This window comes from Sorex araneus, chromosome 3 (assembly GCF_027595985.1).
Source record: "Sorex araneus isolate mSorAra2 chromosome 3, mSorAra2.pri, whole genome shotgun sequence".
Lineage (NCBI taxonomy): Eukaryota > Metazoa > Chordata > Mammalia > Eulipotyphla > Soricidae > Sorex > Sorex araneus.
In genome coordinates this window covers 229,478,730-229,503,801 of record NC_073304.1, presented here as the reverse complement: position 1 = coordinate 229,503,801, position 25,072 = coordinate 229,478,730, and the positions used below count along the sequence as shown (strand labels likewise).

At 41.7% G+C, this 25,072-nt stretch overlaps 1 protein-coding gene across 1 annotated transcript in view; it reads left to right on the top strand.

Moving 5' to 3' along the window:
* Nucleotides 1–24,628, top strand: part of LOC101541813 (ABC-type organic anion transporter ABCA8) — a 75,840-nt gene extending 51,212 nt beyond the window's left edge. The window contains exons 21-38 of the mRNA XM_055132272.1: nucleotides 1,513–1,650; nucleotides 3,741–3,848; nucleotides 6,634–6,807; nucleotides 6,975–7,088; nucleotides 9,075–9,194; nucleotides 10,671–10,730; nucleotides 11,550–11,641; nucleotides 12,456–12,576; nucleotides 13,238–13,355; nucleotides 13,964–14,055; nucleotides 16,922–17,082; nucleotides 17,424–17,499; nucleotides 17,572–17,666; nucleotides 18,636–18,755; nucleotides 18,945–19,085; nucleotides 21,559–21,638; nucleotides 23,525–23,580; nucleotides 23,696–24,628. Of these exons, the coding sequence (XP_054988247.1) occupies nucleotides 1,513–1,650; nucleotides 3,741–3,848; nucleotides 6,634–6,807; nucleotides 6,975–7,088; nucleotides 9,075–9,194; nucleotides 10,671–10,730; nucleotides 11,550–11,641; nucleotides 12,456–12,576; nucleotides 13,238–13,355; nucleotides 13,964–14,055; nucleotides 16,922–17,082; nucleotides 17,424–17,499; nucleotides 17,572–17,666; nucleotides 18,636–18,755; nucleotides 18,945–19,085; nucleotides 21,559–21,638; nucleotides 23,525–23,580; nucleotides 23,696–23,794 (1,965 nt within the window). The 3' untranslated portion in view covers nucleotides 23,795–24,628. The remainder of the gene's footprint in view (nucleotides 1–1,512; nucleotides 1,651–3,740; nucleotides 3,849–6,633; nucleotides 6,808–6,974; nucleotides 7,089–9,074; nucleotides 9,195–10,670; nucleotides 10,731–11,549; nucleotides 11,642–12,455; nucleotides 12,577–13,237; nucleotides 13,356–13,963; nucleotides 14,056–16,921; nucleotides 17,083–17,423; nucleotides 17,500–17,571; nucleotides 17,667–18,635; nucleotides 18,756–18,944; nucleotides 19,086–21,558; nucleotides 21,639–23,524; nucleotides 23,581–23,695) is intronic.
* The last annotated feature ends 444 nt before the right edge of the window (nucleotides 24,629–25,072 follow it).

Genomic DNA, 25,072 nt, shown 5'->3' with positions numbered 1-25,072 from the left:
CCCGGCCTGCAGCCGCCACCAACAGACACACGAAGGAGGGAACAGGGCCTCCAGGCTGGTTGATGATCAGTTGCCTTTTGTTCCATTCTCCCCATGTGCCTGTTCCAGTCTCACTAAGCTCCCCAATCCAGACTCACACTGCCCCTCATTTCCGTCTCCTCCTGTCCCATGTGCTAGTCTCACTAAGCTTCTTCTCGCAACCTTGGTCTAGCACCCAACCTCCAAGCATTCCAGATAGCAGCTACACTTAGTGAGATAGCACAATCAACATATGAAAACCCTTCCAGGATGCTTTTCCGAGATAAGATAAAGATCTCCTGCAGCCAGGAGATCCGCTCAAGGGCAAAATACCATCTAGGGGTGTGTTTCTCCTTTGCTTCATCCAACAGCCATTAAACATTCATCTTAATTCTACTTCTTAATACTAGTAATCTTGTGTGGACACAGTAAGAGATATATTAAGCTTGTAGGGTGGCTTTCCTGGGGACATCTCGCTATAGATCCTAGACTACAGTGCTCAGGCCAGATTAGTCTTTCCTAACCCTAGCAAGGTCCTAGTCCAGTTGTTTGTCTTTGAATCATGACAGAATTTGTCCATGACCATGCTCTTAACTTATACTTAAGTATTATGGTGCTTCACCTAGTTCGTTTCGATGCCAGGGTAGCTCACAGCTTGCCCTGGATCCATCCAGTCCCTCGTCGGGACCCTGCTTTTGGGGTAGTAGGAAGTAAGGGAAACTGAGGCGTAAATCGAGAAAACAGATGCCCAGGAGTCAATATTATTAGGAGTCAGTTAACTCCAAAGTTATAAAATCATAGCATTAACTGTCTTCCTGTGTCCATACAAAAAAGACATTGCTCTGAAATAAACCAGGAAAAACAACATAAGGGAAAGAGAAAAGCAATATTTCACTTAAAATACAAATCCAGAGATTTCTGACGAGTCTGACTTTACAAGTCGCAAGTACTGCTTAAGGGAAATAGGTGATTAACCGGTTGGGGAAGAGAGCACAGAGAAGTTACAGATAAACACAGAGGAATTGGAGTGCCTCGGGAGCACTGTGAATGGTGTAACCCAATAAACCTAAGCTCCCTGTGGCCGGGGAGAAATGACAAACCAATGTTATCCTACAGGACTGGCTAAGTCTCGGAGCTGCCAGGGATCAAAGCAGAGTTAGGAGCATGCAAGACAAGCAACTCACCTCCTGTACTTTTTAATTTTAGATCATGTAACAAGGCTACAACCTTGTCTAATCTTTGTGGTCTTAAAGTCCAAAGCTACTACCCCACCACCATCACCACCTGCCAAAGTTCCCATCACCTTCTACCACTGGCCTGTGTAACCTCTGGTCTGTTGATTCAAGTCTTCAGCCTTGCCCTGAGACTAGACATGGAGTTTTTGTTGTTTTGTGACCTCTTAAACAAATGATTTTTTTAGTAAAATATTAAACCTTAATCTCTTTAAAGAGGAGTTTTTTGGGGGGATTTTTCATACTGTCTTTAATATTTTAGAATTACAGCTTCTCATTAGCATGCAATACCAAAAGACTGAACTGCTTCCCAGTGCTTATGGACATTGTCAGTAACGGGCTGCTTCAAATGGCAAAATCATCAGGCCATATCCAAACAGACAGAAGCACATTTTATGAGGTAAGTTTAAAAATCTAATGGACTCTTCTCCATTAGGAATCTCCCAGATAGCTCTGTTAGGGACTGAAATATTACTTTCATTGAGTAAACTCATGCACAATAAACTCACATTTGGTATTCATGCACTCTGTGGTCTTAGAAAATTAATATATATTTTTCAAATTATTTTTTAAAATTCAAAGTAGAATAGCAATAGTTTTTATACGTGACAATGAAAGTAAAACCACGCAGATAGAGAGTACCTTTAAGGTAGGGGGGAAAGGGAAAGGAATGAAATAATAATGAAGTCTTATTATATACTTTTAGAAATGCTAGACAAAGCCCCGCAAAAAAATTGAAAATGAGAATAAAGTTCAGTCTGGCATTGCAGACTGTTTCATTCAAATTACTCTAACTTCTTGCCAAAATTAAGCATCTACCCTAAACTTACCAAACCAGCATTTTCACTGATGAGGTAAATCAAACCTTTTGCTTAGTGATATAAATATTTTATGTTATAGTTTAGTTTCCTGACTTGATGCTTAGGGGCTCTTTCCATTGGTTCTCCAGGGACCATGTCGTGCTGGGGATAAAATCTTGGACTCCTGCATGCAAAGTCGCTCTCCAATCTTTCAAGCCATCTCTCCAACTCCAATCCTAACTAAAAATAAAAGAGACCGGGGATCAGATGACTGGAATATATATAACCCCTTAAAGTTTAGAAACAGAATACCTATCAGTTTGTAATTAGTCCTTTTGACTTATTTCTAAGTCTAGTTCTCCCTCTCAAGAACTTCTTTGAACACAGGACTATGTAATTTTCACACTATATAATCTCTGGTACCTAGTATAGGAACTTGAACATGAGGGTCAATAAATGATTTATTCTTTGTCACTGTCATCCTGTTGCTCATCGATTTGCTCGAGCGGGCACCAGTAATGTCTCCATTGTGAGACTTGTTATTGGTTTTGGCATATCGAATACGCCACGGGGAGCTTTCCAGGCTCTGCCATGTGGGCAAGATTCTCTTGCCCACATAGCTTGCCAGGCTCTCTGATAGGGGCGGAGGAATTGAGCTCAGGTCGGTCTCGTGCAAGGCGAACGCCCTACCCGATGCTCTATCGCTCCAGCCCGAGTTGAGCAAATTTTCAATAACCCAATCAACCCCTGGGTTTTATGACAATACATATGGTTATTATATGTATTGTCATAAATTATACATTCATGTGTTCCAGCAAAGTCACCAGCTACCTATTCACAACAGACCTCAGAGTATGCTCAGAAAGACAAGTTCCCATTAGTAAAAAAAATAATTAAACTATAACGTTTTAGTATCCATCAACTATTGGTTAGTTTTAGAATATGTACGATGGTTATTTATCACTGTGGCACCTTTTAAATGTTTTCCAGTTTCTGAGGGAGGATAGATGCAGTATAGAGCAAGTTGCCTTGGACTGCCACTGTGCAAACATCCTGTTTTTATCAACAGTGAGTCTGAGGCCAATCAGCTCAAGTGATCTTGTATCAGTTTTAACTGGGTTTTTTTGTTGTTGGTTTGGTTTTTTGGTTTTTGGATTTTTGTGTTTTTTTGGTTGGGGGGGTATTTTGTTTGGTTTGGTTTTGTAGTGCCATGATGGAGACCAGGACCTTGCAAGATTCCTGCATACAGAGCAAATACTCTACCTCAGAATCACGTACCTGGTCCAATTGACCTTGTAGCTGTGTGACCAACATATTAACTTTCACTTTTAACTCCAGCAACTCCTTTTAATATTTTTAGATATGCAAATTATTTTAAAGGTGTCACTGTCACTGTCATCCCTTTGCTCATCGATTTGCTTGAGCGGGCACCAGGAACGTCTCCATTGTGAGACTTGTTGTTACTGTTTTTGGCATATCAAATACGCCACGCATAGCTTGCCAGGCCCTGCCATGCAGGCAAGATACTCTTGGTAGCTTGCCAGGCTCTCCGAGAGGGGAGGAGGAATCGAACCCTGGTCGGTCATGTGCAAGGCAAACAACGCCCTACCCACTGTGCTATCACTGCAGCCCTTTAAAGATGTATATTCTATTAAATGCATTCTACCCATTGTATTCTTTCCATTATTAGGACGATCAGATTTCTATGTATAAAATCGTGGGGAGGACAATGTGCTGGTTGCTTTTGGCATCCTGCTGCGCTCCTTACATTGCCATGAGCAGCATTGATGATTACAAGGTAAAAACAAACAATTGAAACTTTTATTACTGTGAGTTGTTAGAAGCTGAGGGTTCTGTAAGTCACAGTATTTTTTACATACATTAAATTAATGATATGTTTACGTGGATAGTTCTAACAGAGTTATGATTCTACATTAAAAAGTAGTTCTGTAGATGGAAATATCAGATGATGGAAAAGGACTCTAAAGTTCATAATGAATTTGCTCTCTCAAGCCCCTGCTCTCCCTTGAACACCAATATTTCTCCTATTTTCCACTCTGGAGAAGCCTGTGTTCTCTCTTAAACACGTATTCCTCTTTCTCTCCCCTCTCTTCTTTCTAAGTAAATATCAGTCATAAAAACTACTTGCTTTACTAAAATAAGTGAATAAAATTTATCATGGCTATGAAAGCCAATACACAAAAGGACTGAAAAAGAAACAAAGTTGGAACACTGACAGTTGATTCAAGGCTTATTACAAAGTTTAGCAATTAATAATGTGATGTGTTAGAGAGAAAGAAGAAAAGTACCCACCATAGAGGCAGGCTAGGGGAGGGGGGCAGGAGGGAAACTGTGAACATTGGTGGTGGGTCACACACACTGGGGTGACGGAATGTTGAATGACTGAAACCCAATCATGAACAACTTTGTAACTGTTTATCTCACGGTGATTCAATAATAGTAATAATGATAATTAAAGAATAGGGTGTGTTGACTAAAGACAATCACATAAGTGCATTAAATAGTATATGCACATCAGATGTGAACCTATGCATATAGCATCAATTGATTTTCAAGGCAATTGGCAGGAAATATCAAATAGGGTAAAATTAATCTTTGTAGAAAATATCAAACAACTTGAAATTGGCATAAAATTGTATCAACACTCACCTCATGAAATACACAGAGTTATTTTGAAATAAATAATTTATCTTAAGGTAGGAAATAATTTTCAATTGAGACCGAGGTGTATACCATATAAAATTATCATTTGAACTTTATCCAAGTTGATACTTAATCGCTTTTTGTAGAACACCAATAAGAAAATGAAAATCTATAGGATGGGAGAAAAACATCAAAATGCATATATATTTATATATTTAATACAAATAACTCTTAAATCTCATTTTAAAGATTCACTGTGGGGCTGGAGAGACAGTACAGTGGGTAGGGTGCTTGCCTTGAATGTGGGTTTGATCCATGAGTATCCCATGTGGTCCCTCAGGCACCACCAGAACTAAGTCCTGAGTACAGAGCCAGGAGTAACCCCTGAGCATGCCAAATGCAGGACATATACTGAAAAATTTAAATAATAGAAAGTAAAAATTTAATTAAACGGTCTGAATATTTGAATAGATTCTTTGCCATCAGTATACAAATAAAAAAACAAAATACTCCATGAAGACATAGCTCATGAGTAGTCAGGAAAATAACACTAATAAGAAACATTTACATATCAGATAAAAATTAATTATGTTTAGTTGATGGGCAACAGCAAAAATTTATGAGGATGTAGAGATACTGAGTTCTCATGCATTGTCTGAAGAAATGAAAAATTATATCATTACTTTGCCTAAAAAAATGAACTTCTTAAACTAAAAATATACTGTTTGACCCAACAATTTCTCAAGTTATTTACCCAAAGTAAAAGAAAACATCCTATGCCTTCATGTTCTTAAAAGTTTTATACACAAAGTCAATGACCTGAAAAAAATCTAAATGTCCAGCAGGCTGTGAACTGATAAAAAAAAATGTTGTCATGACCATACACTGGCCATACTCAACAATTCAAAAGATAAACAACTGAAAAATACATCGACATGGATAAGTCTCACATCCATAACACTGAAGGCATGAGATGGACACACAAATACATACTGAGTTATTCCATTTATACAAAATTCTCAGGCAGAACTGATCTAGAGTTGCATAAATCATACCTATAATTTATTCTATCCAACAACTATTGATGGAAAAGTTTGATAGGAAACAGAGGTACAGCAGGGAAGTGTTGGAAATGCTATAGTTTATATTTGGATTGTGGTTTGGGAATATATGTGTTTGTCCAACCTCATGGAACTCTATACTTAATATGGGTACTTTTTATTGATTCAAATGTCTGGGGTCAGAAATAAAGCTTAAGTGCTATAGCACATGTTTATATGCTTGAGACTTGAGTTTTACCCCAGCACCTCTTTACCCCCTCCCCTGAGAATTCTGGATATGGCTCCTATAAAGAAAAAAAAATTCAAGAAGGGGCCACCAAGTAAAGGGTGCTTGGAGGGCCCACTCGGTATGGGAGATGTGTGCTGAAAGTAGGCTATAGATCGAACATGATGGCCACTTAATACCTGCATTGAAAACCACAACACCCTAAGGGAGAGAGAGAGTAAAAGAAGAGAGTAAAAGGGAATGTGTCTGCCACAGAGCTAGGGGGTGAGGGGAGGTGCGGAATACTGGGAACATTAGTGGTGGAGAATGGGCACTGGTGGAGATTGATGTGGAGAATGGGCACTGGGAGAGGGATGGGCACTTGATCATTGTATGACTGAAACGTAAGCATGAAAATTTGCAAGTCTGTAATTGTACCTCAGTGACTCATTTAAAAAATCATAGGGATACATTTGAAATAATTTTTTTAAAAAAGAAAAAGTTATTTTATCAATATCCCTTGGTCCAGATAGCCATTGTAGTCATGACACAGAATTGATCACTGGAGATTTTATTTGATTAATCACAGGATTCACATTTCTTAAACCTAAAATTGTAATACTATGCTGTATTTTTGCTGTTTCCTTAATCAGAGCAAAATTCGATCCCAGCTGCGAATTTCAGGGCTCTTCCCTTCTGCTTACTGGTTCGGGCAGGCCCTGGTGGATATTCCAGTGTATTTCTCCATGTTCCTTTTTATGTACTTAATGGACCTCGGTTTTTACTACGAAGATGACACATTTGGATTTGTCAACAGCATTATGCAAGTAAGTGAAAATATTCACAGAACAAATATCACTGGAAAACATAATTTTAATGAAGTTTTATCTCATCAATTTAATGGTGATAAAACTGTTTTATAACAGTGTTGCTGATTTTAGGCATGCTTCTAGATTGCCTTTGTCTTTAAATGAAACATTCTTGTTTGTTTCAGATCCTGTGTACCATTGGTTATTCCTCATCCCTTATCTTCCTCACATATGGAATCTCCTTCATTTTTCGCAAGGGAAGGAAAGATAGTGGTATTTGGTCATTTTGTTTCTTTTCTGTGAGTATGGTTCTTGTGAAACTTAATTTTACATATATTGTATACAATGGTGAACTGAAACTTTAAGTATGTTCTTACTTGATTACATGTACAATGGTGAACTAAACCTTAAAGCATGTTTCTACTTGATTAAGTTATGTTACAATGAAAATGTTTTATTTCCCTTTATACAATCCATCCTATATATATATGTGTATATATATATATCTTTTCTTTCTATTTCCACTTCTATCTTTTTTAAGCAGTCAAAGGTTCCAAGAAACATAAATTCTTTAAATGGAGGAAGCCTGGAGCTCTCCTTTTCTTCCTTCCTTCCTTCCTTGTATTAAACCCAGAACTGTACATATGCAGTACCTTGTATATGTACCTACATAATTCTCTACCTCTGAGTCATATTCCTCAGATTCTCCCATGAGAAATAAGCCCAAAAACCTTCTTGAAATTAGTAACACTTACAAATACTTTTACTAGTTAAAATTTTGTTGTTGTTTTGGGGCCACACCTGGAGGTGTTCAGGGCTCCCTCCTGCATTGGATTCAAAAAACACTCCTGGTAGGTTCCAGGGGCCATATGGAGTGTCAGGAACCAAATTCAGGTCATCTGTGTGCAAAGCAAATGCCATACCTGCTAGACTATCTCTCCATCCCAGGTCAGCCGCGTGCAAGGCCAACGCCCTACCTGCCGCGCTGCTGGGTAGGCCTAAAAAACAATAACAAAATCTTAAAATAGAATCATAAGCATAAGATGATCTATTGATTCTGAAATGTCTAATATCAAGTCTGTTACTCAATTTGCTACTACTGAGTAGTAAAATCAGTTGTAAACACCAGAGAAGGGAAAGATTAAGTTGTGAAAATGAAGGCAGACGATTCGTTTGGTAAAAAGGGTAGCTTTGCAGCAGCTGAAGGAGAATGGATGGACCTAGGAAAGAACGGATTAAGCAAAGAGGCAAGAGTTTCAGATTCATTCCTGGAAGTGATGATAATGTGGCGTGGATTGGGAAAGAAAAATTCATTCTGCTTCTATATAGGAAGAAAGAAGTTTTGGGGCCCCTCCTGGCCTTGAATAGTGAGTTGAACAACTTTATCTATGGCTGTGGGAAAACATAGACGTTTATAATAGAGAAAAGAAATAGGAGCTGAGATACATTTTGAAGAAGAGCCATCAGACTGGCTTGTAGGCGTCCCCCACTCTAGGATAGCTTCATCCCAATTTAGGCTGTATGATTCCTTTCATTGACTTTATGGGGTACCCTTGGTGGCTGAGTCTCCTCTGCATATTCCTTAAATAAAATATTTTACATTTTTTAAAATGATTTGTAGTAAGAGCAATTAAAAGAGCAAGTCGTTTGGGAAAGTCATTGCAATCATTTAAACAAAATAGCCTAAAAGCCTCCGTTACATCTAAAGCTTTAATAATATTAATCTTTTACTTAAGTCACTCGAGTTTGCTCACTTTCACCATTGGAAGAGTTAACAGAAATCTCCTTTCATTGTTGTATTATTTATATTACATCTCAATTTAACTTTTTCTTTATGATTAGTGGTAATATGCTGTAATAGGCCCTTGAATAACACGATCTTCTTGAAAGACCTTTTCCCCCTATAACATTGTTAAGGACAAAATCATACCTGGAAATGTTCAACAAGACCATGATATTTGAACAAAACCAAAGAACTGTTGTTATTTCTCTTTAAATCCGTTTCCACGAGCCTCGTGATGATGCTCGCTAAAGATTTATTTTATTCTGAATTTTACCTTAAAAATCAACATACACCAGTGTTCCTGAATCCAGCAGAATCATTTTTTTCTACGTATCACATTGAAGGAATTTAGCTAAGTCACTGAGAAAAAGTGTCCCTGATGATCATGTTACTTTAGGCTAGCTTTCTAGGAGGGAGTTAAAATCAGGAGTAGCTCCTAGATGAGCCTTCTCAGTATATTGCTATTCAAAGTGGTGAACAAATATATTTGTATTTTCTTTAGGTCACTCTCTTCTCTGCGGCTATAATTATAACGCAAAACAGTGAACGTGCCCTGGTGTACAGCCTCATAGTTTTCATACCACAGGTCACCTTAATCGGTTACCTATTCCTGTCCGATTATGTAAGTAATGCCACTGCCTGTCCCATGCCCTGGAGCTTATGGTCATTTGTAAAAAGCTTGTGAAGGGCTTCAGGTCTCCTTATTAAAATCAATGTGTGTATGACATCTGATGATTGCGACCTTGTGAAGTCCAGTTGAATTTCTCCCAAATAGGACTATGTCCTCCAACAAAACTGTCGTAGAAAACTTTTGCCTGACCCATGTGTGTGTGGGGGGAGAAAGGGTCGTGGCTCTGGGGAACTGAGTCACCTGTGATATCTTTCTAGAATCTACTCTGTCTTGGCACACACAAATTTAGAAGGATTCAAATAAAATATCCCTCATCCTTGGCATTTCAGCATCCTAGAAAGCATGCTATAAATAAAATACTGGCTGTCTTCTACCTATGCTTCTACAAAAGGAAGACGGACTCAAGTTGTGCTAAAGATACAGTCATGGGAAAGAAAAAGAGAAAGGGCTGTGAGGGAGGAATAATGGGTATGGGAAGGTGTGAGACTGATATAAACCTCAGTTTCCTGTTCATGTGGTAAGCTTACACAGAGTCTCAGGCTATTCTCATCAGGAGGTATTTGCTCAATTCTGTTGGGTTTTTTTGGTTCATTTTTTTTTTATTGAATCACCAGTGGAAAGTTACAAAGCATTCAGGCCTAAGTCTCAGTTATACATTGATAGAACACCCATCCCTTCACCAGTGCCCATATTCCACCACCAAGAACCCCAGTATACCTCCATCCCCCCACCCACCCACCCACCTGTGTAGCTGATAATTTTCACTTTACTTTCTCTTTACTTCGATTACATTCAATATTTCCACAAACAACTCACTATTATTGTTTGGAGTGTCCCCCCCAAAATTAGACCTGCTGGAAAGGAAGCATTTGATAATTTGTTTTCCATTGCTGAGAATGAAGAGATATGAGGTCGCGCAGCCGTGGTTTTGGATTTCTGTGTTTTAGTATTTTAGTAACTAAGTCCAGAGAAAATTCTGTCAGAAATTGCATCATTGCAAGCTCATAACTCTCTTTAGTGATCCTTATAGATGGCGGTCGCCATGCCGCCCCCCTCATCCCCTGGAAAGGAAAGGCCGAGAGAGAAAAACCTTTCCCTTCCTGGGACAGCATGGGGCCGCCCCAGGCTTAGTTCAGTCTAGAGACATTTCTGCAAGAAGCTGGTGGTACCAAAAGTAGTTTTGCGGGCTTCTGGGATCATGGTCATCCAGCAACGGAAGGGCCACACATGTGCAGCCACTCGGGTTACATCTCGGCAGAGGACAATTTTGTTTTTTTAAATAAAAGTATAGTGGTTCATAGACGTTGGGAGGGAGGCAGTTACTTGCTGCACATTTTGGCACAAGTACCTGATATGGTGAAATAAAGATACAGGCTAGCAGAGTAGTTCAGTGGGTCATTTCACATGTATATAAATAGAACTCAGAATAAAGATGCTTCCTATTTAACCATTGCTTTTCTCTTACAGGTTTTTATCCCTGATATCTTTGATGTAAACAGAGTGGAACCCTCTCCAATTTTCCTATTTGTAAGAACACACTCTTCCTATAAAACTTATTCCATCTTTTTCTATACTCAACCTGTACCTATACATATGTGAAAATTTTTACTAAGATAGAAATAAATGATGGATGGTTTATAAACATACCAGGATATCTGTATCGCATGGATATGTCATATTTAATAAAATTGTAGAATATGGAATAGATATTTCTATAAAGATCATCTAACCAGCGAATATGCTTCCCAAATTTTAAGGAGACTGCACAATTATTAAAATAAGTCTCAGAAGGTAATGATTTCACAGAACCACATTGTTTCCAATGTTTTTGCAAGCAAGAGTTAAAGTGAATCTGATAGCTTCAGAATTTAAGAAATAGATCATTGGAAAAAAAATTTTAACTTTGATCAATGCAGTTTTGCAGCAGTCCAGTTGTTTTTCATTCACTTCTGACAATATTTTTATTTTGTTTTTATTTGTCCTTATTTTATTTGTTTGTATTTTGTGTTGGATCACTGTCACTGTCATCCCGTTGCTCATTGATTTGCTCGAGCAGGCACCAGTAATGTCTCCATTGTGAGACTTGTTACTGTTTTTGGCCTACGTTGGGTATCAAATTCAAAGCCTCATGCATACAGAGCATGCATTCTGCCACTGAGTTACATTTCTAGGCCTGTGTCTGTTGTTTAAGAACACTTGTCTTGCATGCATGAGGTCCTGTACTTGATCCCCAGCATGCCGTGGTCTCCCAAGAACCACTGTGATCGACTTTGTAGCACCACTGGGTCTAGCCCTAAAGCAAGGAATAAAACGTGTTTCTAACTGTACATCTCTCTTTATCCCTAGCCTTTCCTTCATTGCATCATCTTTGTGCTCATTCTCCAATGTCTGGAATGGAAATTTGGGAAGAAGCCAATGAGAAAGGATCCTTTATTTAGGTTTGAAATTTTTAATTGGATTCTTGCATTTCCATGATCCATATATTAAAATATTTGAGCGCATAAGATGATTTATTAACAAAAATGGATTATGCTGATACAGACTGGGACAGGAACCTAATTACATGTGCTAAGTCAGAGAACAACATGATCTAATGAAGAAAACTAACCTGAGCCATTGGCTCTTCTATCTCCCATTGTGCAGTTGAGTGTCAGGAAAAGTTACATGGTGGGGAGGAGAGACAGGTGGGGATTCACATTAGACAACAATTGAAAAGATTATGGGTTGAAGGAAGGAATAGAGCAATCAAGCATCTGACTTGGATTTTTGAGACTATCCTAACTTCAAATGTCCTGTCCCATTTTCCCCATGAAAATATAATAATAATTCAAATAGAGGTAATGTGATGCAGATGCTTAGAAAATAATGTTTCTAAAGATAAGTGGAGGGGCTGGAGCAATAGCACAGCAGGTAGGGCATTTGCCTTGCTCGTGGCCGACCCAGGTTCAATTCCCAGCATCCCATAGGGTCCCCTGAGCACCGCCAAGAGTAATTCCTGAGTGCAGAGCCAGGGGTAACCCCTGTGAATCACCAGGTGTGACCCAAAAAGCAAAAAATAAATAAATAAGTGGAGTGAAATATTTTTAAGAAACAACGGTCACTAAACACAATGGGAAGAAGCCAGGAGGTTGTAGAGGGTAAAATGGGCTGCCTGCTTATTTACCCAACTACTCAAGAAGATGTAAAGAATGCAATAGTATAGACACAAGCATGAAAGCTCAAAAGTAATCATTAATGGTTGGTTTGATCTAGAATTTCTCCAAGAAGCAGTGATTGGTGTCCAAATCCAGAAGAGCCGGAGGGAGAAGATGAAGATGTGCGGACAGAAAGAGTGAGAACAGTAAATGCCTTGAATTCCACAGACCTTGAGGAGGTAAAACATACGGCCACTGTCTTATATAACAGCAACAACAAAAATACCAATGTGTGCACATTGAAGCGGATGGTTTGCAAGTCTGATTGATAAAGGATTTTGTGATTTTTTTAATTCACAACTGAGGATCACGGCACTAAGGGTTATCCTTTTTACATTGACACAGCCCTGGGAAATTAAACAGCTTGTGCACACTATCTTTCTTAGAAAAATACTGTAAATGCAATTGAATTTGCAAAAGACAAAAAAAAAAGAGCTTGTGAATTTTAGAAAGTCATTGCTTCTTGGAGAAAGTCATTTCTTCCTGTACAAAGTTGTGGACAGAGTCTTGTCCACACAGGCTCTTTTGTTCTTTTGAGAGTGTTCCAGTGCTTCTTCAAGATATTTTGCTTCTGCTCTGGCAAGCAGAAACGACTCATTACCAGCTTGAGCAGTGGGTAATCATGTGCTACTTAGAAACTCTCTGTAGGAGAGGGAAGAGCAGTATCACAACTCCAAAAGTAAGTTCTGGAATGGGAGTCTGGTCGTAAATGGGTCACTAAGAAAGTCTTTCTTGGAGCCTGCATCGGCAGTTGAAAGCAAGCCCAAAGAGGAAGACAGAACTTTTTTTTTTTTTTGACAAACGGAAAACATTAAGATCTGATTTACCTGTCATTTATAGAAACCAGTCATTATCGCCAGCTGTCTGCGAAAGGAGTATGCCAGGAAGAGAAAGTATTGTTTCTCCAAGAGCAAAAAGAAACTGGCTGCAAGAAATGTCTCTTTCTGTGTCAGAAAAGGTGGGCTGTTGTATTGTTCACTCTTTGACTAGTGTCATTCTTAACAAGTTATCCACACTTCCTTGCTACACAGACCCATCAGCAGGACAACCCTAGGGGCTGGAATTCTAAGTGGACATAGTTTGCTACAGGGACAGTGGCCTAGTCACATCAGCTCGAAAACAAGAAGCTCTGTAATCAAATAAGCAATGCCACCGGGCAATCGGGAAGCTGCCTCTGAAGGAACACAGTTCATTTCCTAACACAGTTATTTCCTCATCACTGTTTCTGAGAAAACTAATCAGGACAGATCAACTCATGCCAAAAGCCTAACCGGCTGATATTAGGTGACCTCATTTTGTGTCACTATCACTCTGAACTTACAGAGAGTAGACACTGTGAACTCTAAAGTCAGGTAACTTTGTGAAACCCATCCGAGACTTTCTTCCCACTACTAGTAAAAAGGGGTTATAATAACTTCCTGGGAAGTGGTGAGACAATTTAATTGAGATACAAAATATAAATCATATCTCCCAGTTTTTCACAAAGCAAAATTTAAGGTGTTTTTTTTCTTAGTCTTACTATTATTAAAACCAATGAACAGTAAATGTAATTGATTTTTTTTTCAGGTGAGGTTTTGGGATTGTTAGGACACAATGGAGCTGGTAAAAGTACATCTATTAGGGTGATAACTGGAGATACAAACCCAACTGCTGGACAGGTAAGTAAATCATAGGAAAATTGTGATCTTTAGGGGTGCTCAGATAAATTTGTAAGATGTGAAAATTTGTAAGCAACAGACACTGTTCAATCATTAGATGATTACAATGATTAATGTGGCAGAATAACACAGTGACGAATCATGCCATGAATACATATATGCTAATTAGCTGTTGAAGATGCCTTCAAAGGATCTAGAATGAGTATACAGTATGAAATTAGAAATTAATATAAAATGTTGTACAAGCTCTATTTCATGAGTACTATGAAAATACATGAATTTGAAATGAGTATTATCTTCCCTGTATTTGCATGCTCTGAACTAAAAAAAAATTAATACGTCTTTTATTATCTAGTCATATTCTTTCTCCTTCACAATGTACTTTCTGAGTGGGACATAGATTTTGTACAATGAAACTCTTTGTGGTGAGGTTTTCAAGGACTGATTTGACATTAAGAAAAAGGGTTGTGCAAGAATAGTAGAGATAAGTACCAGGAGGATTACTCCACAGCTTAGAAGCCGGCCTCACATGCTGGGGGGGAAAGGTGGCTCAGATAGAGAAGGGACCACCAAGTAAAGGGTTCTAGGAGGGCCCGCTCAGGATGGGAGATGCGTGCTGAAAGTAGACAATAGACTGAACATGATGGCCACTTAATTCCTCTACTGCAAACCACAACACCTAAAAGAGAGAGAGAGAAAAAGGGAATGCCCTGCCACAGAGGTGGGGTGGGGTGGAGAGGACGGATGGGGGTGATGGGAGGGATGCTGGGGCCATTGGTGGTGGAAAATGGGCACTGGTGGAGGGATGAGTACTCGATCATTGTACGACTGAAACAAAAGCACAAAAGGTTGTAAGTCTGTAACTGTACCTCAGGGTGATTCACTAATAAAATATTTTTTTAAAAAAAGAAAAAGGGTTCTGAGATCAACTTAAAGTACACATGCAAGTAAGCTGAATGAAGTGTCCAGGCAAAGAGTAGACAAAAAGCACTCATATTCATCCAAGAGACAACACGGGGTGAAATCATTTCCTCCCACAGTCTACGTCAGAAGAGAGAATACTTTAAGAACTATTTTAGGAAATATGTTCCAGGGAAACAAAGAATGAAATAAAATCTGTGGGAAATATAATCATGGGACAGGGATGCTGGTCAAGCTTCTGGAAACCACCAGCTAGGAACAAACGTGACAAATATCTCAGGACAGGAAGGAGGAGCCAGTAGGTGTACACAGTCCCCCTGAGCCTGGCACTTAGAGATAAGATTGGCTTCAGTTGCCCCAAATAGACTCTTTAGTTCTACCCCTCGAATTCAACTAGGCCCTAAGTTAATGTTCTCTTTCTCATAAAGCACAAGCAGAGAGGGAAGTAACTCTTCATTCATATAGTGGAATAAAATATAGATATAGTTTGTTTTTTTTTTTTGCTTTTTGGGTCACACCCAGCGATGCACAGGGGTTATTCCTGGCTCTGCACTCAGGAATTACTCCTGGCGGTGCTCAGGGGACCATATGGGATGCTGGGGATTGAATTTAAGGTGGGCCGCGAGCAAGGCAAACACCCTACCTGCTGTATTATCGCTCTGGCCCAGACTACAATATTTTTAAGTAGCCTAGGGCTGAATTGTCAACTGACTCGGGGTGTTCTGAAATCATCTTTCATCAGGGCAACCACTGACCTCTTTGAGCAATGTCCTTCTCCCACTTCTACTGACCGCAGCCTCCTGTGCTCTAGGATGGAAGGCGCCACCGCTGCCTGGCCTGCAGCGATGGGAGGAGCTGACTCTATGGGATGTGATTCAGATGGGAGGTGGTTCCTCCACCACCTCTGCATCCAGTTCCCTTGCTCACTCAGCTCCAGACCTTGGGTTCTAATCCTCTGTGCCAGGTTCTCAGATACCTCAGGGGTCATCCCTTCAGAGACGTTTTCAGATTCTTTGTTCAACTTTGTCCTTTCTCCATCCTTTTATGTAGCAGACCCCTTGTCCCTGGCTCTTCTGAAACGAACCCCCTGTGCAGACAGGCTTTCTTTAATTCCCCAGAGAGACTTTTGCAGGTACTCTGCAACTCCGGCCTCCTGCATATGACTACAGTCACTGTCACTGTCACTGTCACTGTCATCCCGTTGCTCATCGATTTGCTCAAGTGGGCACCAGTAATGTCTCCATTGTGAGACTTGTTGTTACTGTTTTTAGCATACCGAATACACCATGGATAGCTTGTCAGACTCTGCCGTGTGGGCGAGATACTCTCGGTAGCCTGCCGGGCTCTCCGAAAGGGATGGAGGAATCAAGCCCTGGTTGGCTGCATGTAAGGCAGATGCCCTGCCCGCTGTGCTATTGCTCCAGCCCATGACTACAGTAGTACCTCCAATCATATTTACCGATGTGTCTACTTCTATGAATGTCTCGTTCATTCAGAAGAATTAAAAACTCCAGGTTCTAGGCAGCCCTGCATTGCCAACACGGGTGATTCTCAAGATTCAAGACATCAGTGCATGAAGTTAAAGAGGGAAATACAGATTAATATGACAGCACATTACAGTGGATGAATTGGTCACGATGGCAAAGCACCACATTTGTAGGATAATTAAATTCTCAGCTTCAATGGCAAGACGACGCGTTTGTAAGACAATTGAATTTTCAGCTTTGGTGGGATTTGCACAAACACTTGTTTTCGCATATTTACACTCCAGCATTATCTCTTTACTACCCAACAATATGCAAATGCCCATCTTTAGTGATGTCCGAATTTTCTCTAAGGCTTCTAGGTTTATAGGGAGAAAGAGACGTCTATTGGAAATAGACAGAGTGGATGGAGTCTTGGGGAAGCAAGAGGCAGGCTCTGAGAGAGAACTTTTCCCCCGCAGGTGATTTTGAAAGGGAGCAGTGGAGAGGCCCCCCTGGAGTTCCTGGGGTACTGCCCTCAGGAGAACGTGCTGTGGCCCAACCTGACGGTGAAGGAGCACCTGGAGGTGTTTGCCGCGGTGAAGGGGCTGAGCAAAGGGGATGCGGCCGTCAGCATCCCACAGTAAGGGGAGCCCCGTGTCCCCACAGTCTCCACTGGGAAGACGTGAACTCAAGGAGCTCCAGCCAGCCTGGGGGAAGGGGTGTTGTGCAGGTGGTGCAGACCCTGAGAGGGGACTTGGTCCCCTCGACCCCCAGGAGACTTGGTCCCCTCGACCCCCAGGCCCTCTAAGACAAGATATTCATTCGTGACACTCAGGAGCAAAAGCTTATTACAACGTGAGCTGGACCCTCACCGGAGAGGGCCCCTAAGCACTTTCCACTGGCTATTTGCCCTTTGTCATCAGCGCATGTCCCAAGATGCCTGAACCTTGTACCCCCACCCCCTCCTTCCGTGACCTTCAGGTTGGTGGACGCGCTCAAGCTGCAGGACCAGCTGAAGCTTCCCGTGAAGTCCCTGTCGGAGGGAATCAAGAGGAAGGTAGGGGCAGGGCTCAGGGCTCCTCTGCGCGGGCCTCCAAGACTATTCCTGATGCTCTTCCTCTCCTTTCAGCTGTGCTTTGCGCTGAGTATCCTGGGAAGCCCATCCGTGGTGCTTCTGGATGAGCCGTCCACGGGCATGGACCCTGAGGGGCAGCTGCAAATATGGTGAGAGGCAATGCCCGGTCAGGAACGATTTACACATCTCCTGAGAACTTGTGAATCGGTTGACTCCTATAAGAATTGTCCCATAGGGGCTGGAGCAATAGCACAGCGGGTAGGACATTTGCCTTGCACATGGCCGACCCAGGTTCGATTCCCATTATCCCATATGGTCCCCCAAGCACCGCCAGGAGTAATTCCTGAGTGCAGAGCCAGGAGTAACCCCTGCGCATCGCTGGCTGTGACCCAAAAAGAAAAAAAAAAAAGAAAAAGAATTGTCCCATAAATGTTCTTTAATGTGGAAAAAGGAAAGGAATATGGCATTAGAAAACTGGCATTTGTCGCGCATGCGTGCGTACACACACACACACACACACACACACACACACTTAATCAAAGTGAATCATTTCCTCTGACATTCAGTATTTTTAGTTGGAAAAATGTCAATAAGAAGCATATGGAAGCATAGCAGACCCTAACCACAATTCCAAAGGTGCCAGTGCTTTGTTGCAGAAGGGAAATTCTCCTGAAGTTGCCAGGGTGCGGTCAGAGAGAGTTCTGGGTATTGTTCCCTATGCAGATGTGCAATTTATGTTCTTCCTAAATGACCCGAAGCACTTGATGGTTGAATGCTGCGTCCCTGGGTTCCCTTCTTCACGGTCTTTTTTGCAAACACCTCACTGCTCAGCTCTTCTCTGTCAATTACAGACCCTGACCCTGACCCTAACACCAGTCCCAGCCTCAGCCCCAACCCCGACCCGAACCCAGATCACAGCTCTGGGCTGCCCCGGGCTGCCCCACCTCAGCCCACCAGCCCGCGGTGACATCTTCCCTGTCTCCTGCTCACTTTACTAAGTATGCATAGCTGGTTAAAAAGAAATCTCTTCTCTGACGTATCTGAAAAACCACGGGCCTTCTGCTCAATCCCAATCCCAACCCCAATCCCAATCCTGAAGCCTTCCCTTGACGATCTAGGGAGGCCATCCGGGCAACCATCAGGAACACGGAGAGGAGCGCCCTCCTGACCACCCACTACATGGCCGAGGCCGAGGCCGTGTGCGACCGCGTGGCGATCATGGTCTCAGGAAGGATAAGGTGGGTCCCTCACTCTGCCCACGGTGCCCTCGCCAGTGCCCCGCTGTAAGAGCTGTCTGCTGGTAGAACCAGCGCCCCTCCAGACACCAGTGAGATCCGAAAGAAATACATCGAGAGTCTCAAACAGTTATCTTTATTCTGGGTCTTTTTCTCCTTCCCGATCTGACCTCTTCTCTCTCTGACTTCTAGATGTATCGGCTCCATCCAACACCTGAAAAGTAAATTTGGTAAGGACTACCTGCTGGAGATGAAGGTAAGGACCCCGGAACAAGGAGAGACACTCCATGCAGAAATTCTGAGGCTTTTCCCCCAAGCTGCTCGGCAGGAAAGGTAAAAATAATTGCATGTGGCCCTGGTACGCTTTTTCCTGCGTGCTTGATTGATGTATGTGCACCAGCATCCATATGTACCCCATAAGGAAGCCTATAAGAAAGGAACTGGATGCTAAAGGAAGCGAGTTAAGGAAGTGAAAGCTGATGGAGAAAGGGTGGTAGCTTGGTCTTGGGTTACTTTATTCCGAGGCTTTACTGAGACTTTCCGAAATAAGGAGACGCTAATTCAATGGGAAAAAAATTAAATGATTTCTGAAAGCATCGTGAGCACTGGTCTTTGTAAGGGTCGTAAACTGTGAAACTATTTAAGGATAGGAAATTGGTGTATGAATAGTCTTCAATCACTAGTCTACGGGTGTGAAAAAGGTTGAAAACTTCTGGTCTACCACCTTGGTTAGAACTTGGCATGACAGGGACTGGTATGCGAGAAAGATTGCAGTTGGCATAAAAAGTATAAAAAGGCTGAAGAGTACTGGGTGAGGTCAGATAGCAGAGTGAAACGGAACTGGGAAGCAAACCAATTATTTTATCTCAAATATACTAGTATTTCTAATTTTCTATAAAACCTGGTCATAAAACAGCTATGGTGAAAATGAGCATTAAAAATAAATAGTTACGTTAGGGTCATTTTAAGCAAAAATGTATAGCAAAATACAGATAATTTGGGAGTTAGGGGAGAAAGCAGATCATTAAAAAGAGAAATCATGAAAGAACAGAAAGTGGATTTCTTCAGTGGAGAACAAACATCAGAGCAATGTTGTAATCTGGTCTAAGTATGCAGTCCCCCAATGAGTGGGAACACTTTATAGACACAGAAATAAGGATGAGTGTCCCTTACTCTATAAAATAATATCTTATGAAATAAAATCTAAATCTTCTTGATTGCTTTATTTTATTTTGGGTTGCGGGAACCACTTGACAGTGTTCAGAAGCTACTCGGAGTCCTGGGCTCAAGGGCTGCCCCCGGCAGCGTGCAGGGGACCAGGTGGTACGGAGAACAGACCTGGAAGTCCCACCTCCTGGCAATGCATGTGCCTCTATCCTTTGCACTTTCTTTTCAGCCCTCCCTCATGCTCAATGGTGAGAAGGCAAATATTTATTTGAAACAAATGATTTTCTGAAAATGGTTGTCGCTGACCATTTTGGGGAGACGGTGCCTGGCATTTCCAAGTCTCCTAATTGTATCCTCAATGGCATTAGGAAGGCAGTTTGTGTAGGATAGGGGAGAGCAGGGAAGAAGGAAAACCCTAAGACCAATCCTGGAAACTTAAAGTAACTTTCTAGTATCAATGGATGGTCAGAAGATAAAGTCAAGAAACAACTCAGAAAAATAAGGTAGAAGGTGACTTTGGCAAATCTTGACATTTCGTGTCCTTGTAACTTGTCTGTCCAAGGATCTCAGGACACTAAACTAAAACCTACTCTCCCCTTCCCCAAGTTTTTCTCTAAACTTCCTCTTTTTCAGAAAAGTTCTTTTTTTTTATTGAATCGCTGTGAGATACACAGTTACAAAGTTGTTCATGATTGGGTTTCAGTAATACAAAGTTCCATCATCCATTCATTCACCAGTAGGTTTTGTCAGCAAGAATGAATTTAATTTAGGGTAAGTAGAGTGTTCCTCAGATGGCTGGGTTAAGAAACAATGGTACTTCTACACATTTCCTACCACAGATGTCCTCAGTTTCCCTCCCATCAATCCCCCTACCCCCGCCCCAGACTGTCTCTATGGCAGGTACTTTTTCTCTCTCTGTCTCTGTCTCTGTCTGTCTGTCTATCTCTATCTCTGTCTCTCTGTCTCTGTCTCTCTATCTATCTATCTATCTATCTATCTATCTTCTCTTAAGGCCATTGTGGTTTGCAATGCAGGTACTGAGAGGTCATCACATTTGTTTCTTTACCCACTTTCAGCACGCCTCGTCCAGAGGGATTATTTCCAACTATCTTTATCATAGTGGTCTCTTCCCTGTCCTAGTTGCTGTGCTCTAACCATCGCTTGTGGATCAGTCCTCCAGGCCCTTGTTTCTACTGCCCTTGGGTATTAGTCTCATACTAGGCTTTTTTAAATCCCCTACAAATTAGTTGAATCATTCTCTGTCTATCCTTCTCCCTCTGACTCATTTCACGATACTCTCCATGTGCATCCATTTATATGTGAATTTCATGACTTCATTTTTCCTGGTGACTGTATTGTCAGTCAGTTGTGTAGAAGTACCATCGTTTCTTAATCCAGCCATCTGAGGAACACTCTATTTACCCTAAATTAAATTCATCCTTGTTGACAAAACCCACAGAGGTGGCTCTAGTCAGTTTATCTCTGCCACAGGGTGAAACATTCCATCTTTCCTTCTTGGCGTTTGCCCCGCTTCCTCCTGGGAAACCATCTCTACCACCAAGGATGTGAACAAAGAAATTATTCAGCCCAAGAAACTAACTCCAGCTGTTAACCTTCTTCTCCCCTCCTGCCCTCCCAGATACTCATCTCTGATGGTCTATAAGTTGCCAGTGGAAGACGTACAGCCTTTGGCCCAAGCTTTCCTCAAATTAGAGACAGGTAACAGCTACAAACCTAGAAATAAGATGCTGCCCCACAAAAACAAACAAACAAACAAACAAAAACTACCATCACAAAGTCCTCAAATAACTTTGCAACATAAAAAATTGAGGGGCTGGAGTGATAATACAGCGGGTAGGGCATTTGCCTTGCACGCGGCTGACCCAGGTTCGATTCCAAGCATCCCATATGGTCCCCTGAGCACCGCCAGGAGTAATTTCTGAGTGCAGAGCCAGGAGTAACCCCTGTGCATCGTTGGGTGTGACCCAAAAAGCCAAAAAAAAAATGTGACACCATGTGTTAAACTCAAAAGTTTAAATCTCAAACTGAATTTCAGGCTCCCTAAATCTAGAAGATGGAGAAGCTATGGAAGGTGATACGGAGTAACTTCATATTTGCTTTCAGGATTTTCTATATCTACCTCCGTGAAACCTAAGTCAAAACTCATTAATATACATATATTTAAGAAGGATATTTTCTTTCTCGGGTCATTGATGCACACATATTTAAAAGTGACTTTTATGTGGACTTGAACATTCTTTTGCAGGGTTATACTTTTTTTAAAAAACTGACTTTATGGGGGCTGGAGTGATAGCACAGAGGATAGGGCGTTTGCCTTGCACGCGGCCGACCCGGGTTCGATTCCCAGGATCCCATATGGTCCCCCAGCACTGCCAGGAGTAATTCCTGAGTGCAGAGCCAGGAGTAACCCCTGTGCACAGCTGGGTGTGACCCAAAAAGCCAAAAAAAAAACTGACTTTATGCCTGGTGAAGCAGTCGATTTCCCTGTGTCTGCAGTGATCACCACCCCGGGCATTCCTGGCTTGGACCCATAGGAACTCCCTCCCCCCTTTATCATTTTCACTGCTCATTTTCACTGAATGACTTTGATGAGCAAGCAAAAGTTTTCACCTGCCCTAAAGAATAGACTCATGTCTCCTTATTCTAGGAAACTCTTCTTTCTCTTATTTATTCTTTGAGTAGGACTAGAGCGATAGCACAGCGGGTAGGGCATTTGCCTTGCACGCAGCCGACCCGGGTTCGATTCCTCTGTCCCTCTCAGAGAGCCTGGCAAGCTCCCCGTGGCGTATTTGATATGCCAAAAACAGTAACAACAAGTCTCACAATGGAGACATTACTGGTGCCCACTCGAGCAAATCGATGAGCAATGGGACCACAGTGCTATGACAGTGTTACAGTGCTATTTGTTGAGTAAAGCATCCCTGCTTTTTTTTTTAATACTGTGAGTGACCCATGAGTGGCACAGTGGTCAGTACTGGCTTGGTGGCATACACTTGCTTGGTGCAGACAACTGAGCTATGATACCAGGATTCTAACTCCCCTTCTCAATCTCCTTAGTCAACAAGAAGGATTTTGAACCTAATTAGGACAAACTGCACTGATTTTTTTATTTTTTTGGCTTTTGGGGTCACACCCGGCGATGCACAGGGGTTACTCCTGGCTCTGCACTCAAGAATCACTCCTGGCAGTGCTCGGGGGACCATATAGGATGCTGGGAATCGAACCTGGGTCAGCTGCGTGCAAGGCAAACGCCCTACCCACTATGCTATCGCTCCAGCCCCCTGCAATGATTTCTTTGGCCCCCTCAAGCATCTCGATCATCTGCTTTCGAAAATGTATCTTTCTCCTACCACTTCCTGGTTTAAAAGTGCAAAACGCCTGCCCAGGTGCAGGGAAGGTTGCTTTTCTCAGCGGTTCTCAACCGTTCCTCACCACTACCACCACAAGCCTAAGGAAAGCGACTGAACTGATCACTTGCGGGGAACAGTGACGGCCAATGAGCTCAACCATTTTGAGGTTTGTTTTGTTTTTAAGTCATCTCTGTAAACTCCCTGAGTCCCTAAAGTGCATCCCTCCCCGTGCAGTGAAGCAGAGCTTCGACCTGGAGGAGTACAGCCTCTCCCAGTCCTCCCTGGAGCAGGTGAGTTCCTGGGAGCGGCTGGCCAACCCCACGAACTGCAAACTCCTAATGCGTTGTGCCCACTTGGAGCTGCAGAGGCAGGCAATGACCCCTCTCTCTGTTTCTCCCCTCCCAGGTGTTCCTGGAGCTTTCCAAGGAGCAGGAACTGGATGACTTTGATGAGGAACTTCACCCCTCCGTGAGGTGGAAGCTGCTCCCGAAGGAAGAACTTTGAACCCCCCTGTAACCTCTGTCCTTTTGAAGTCTGTGGCTGTACAGACTATGGGCTGGAGAGGTTGAGGACAGGCAAAGGCAGGGAAAGGTGAAAGAAGGTGCTAGGCAGGGTCCCCCCGCCCAGAGCCTCCATCTCCGTGGGGCATGCCGAGCCTATTTTCACTGTATGATGCTGAATGTATACAATTCATTTTCTAAGAGACTTTAGGGCTCTGGGTATGCTAAACAAATCTTTTATATCAAAACTTTAAAACACACACTTTTTCCCAACCTTGACCCAAACAGTTCCTATAGTTTACTCTCTTACAACAAATGTATTGCTTTGCCAACCATTTAGTATCTGAATGTGCTGCATTTTCATGTACTTCCTTGAAATATTAGTGATATCTTATAGGAAAACATTTAGTAACACATCTACCAGTAGCACTATCACTAAATATTAACCTTTCCTGCCAAGTATAGTATGCACTAATTTTAATTCTGAGGTCACCTGCCTTTATGTTAATAACCATGAAAGCCATAAAAATAAGCATAACAACTAATTTCTTTGGGAAGTTTACATATCTAGCAAATGTTTGTGCTATCTAGAAAGATGTTGGAATGGAGAATCCCAGTAATACAAGTTTGGGTTGGCCTCGTAGGTGCAATCATGAGTAAATCCCTCAACCTGTTGAACTTGGTGTATTCCATTCTAGAGACTCAACTTAGTACTGTTGAATCCTTACCTCTATACATGGAGCCAAAAAATCTATTCAATAAGTTCCCCAGGTGAGTCTGGTGCATGCTAAGTTTGAGAACCATTAGGTTGGTTATACTCGATTGCCTCTTTGGAGACTATTAATTAAAAATACAACATTCTATAACCAGTACAAAATTCTTCAAAATGTTAAAAATGAAGAACAAGGGATTGGAACAATAGCTCAGCAGGTAGGGTGTTTGCCTGGCATGCAGCCGACCCCGGGCTCGATTCTCAGCATCTCATATGGTTCCCTAAGCACTACCAGGGGTAATTCCTGAGTGCAGAGCCAGGAGTAACCCCTGAGCATCGCCGGGTGTGACCCAAAAAGCAAAAAAAAAAAAAAAAAGAACAACGATTATTCTAATTCTACCAAGGGTCACTGAGAGACAGTCAAGAATGATAGATAGCTACCATTGTCATTGAAAAGATCTATAAAACCCTTCCTGAAAATGGGATCGATGCAAATGTGCTTTAGATGTTAAATAAAGGTTAAAGGTAATGATATTTTTGCTGATGTAATCTGTAGACATTTATTCCTTC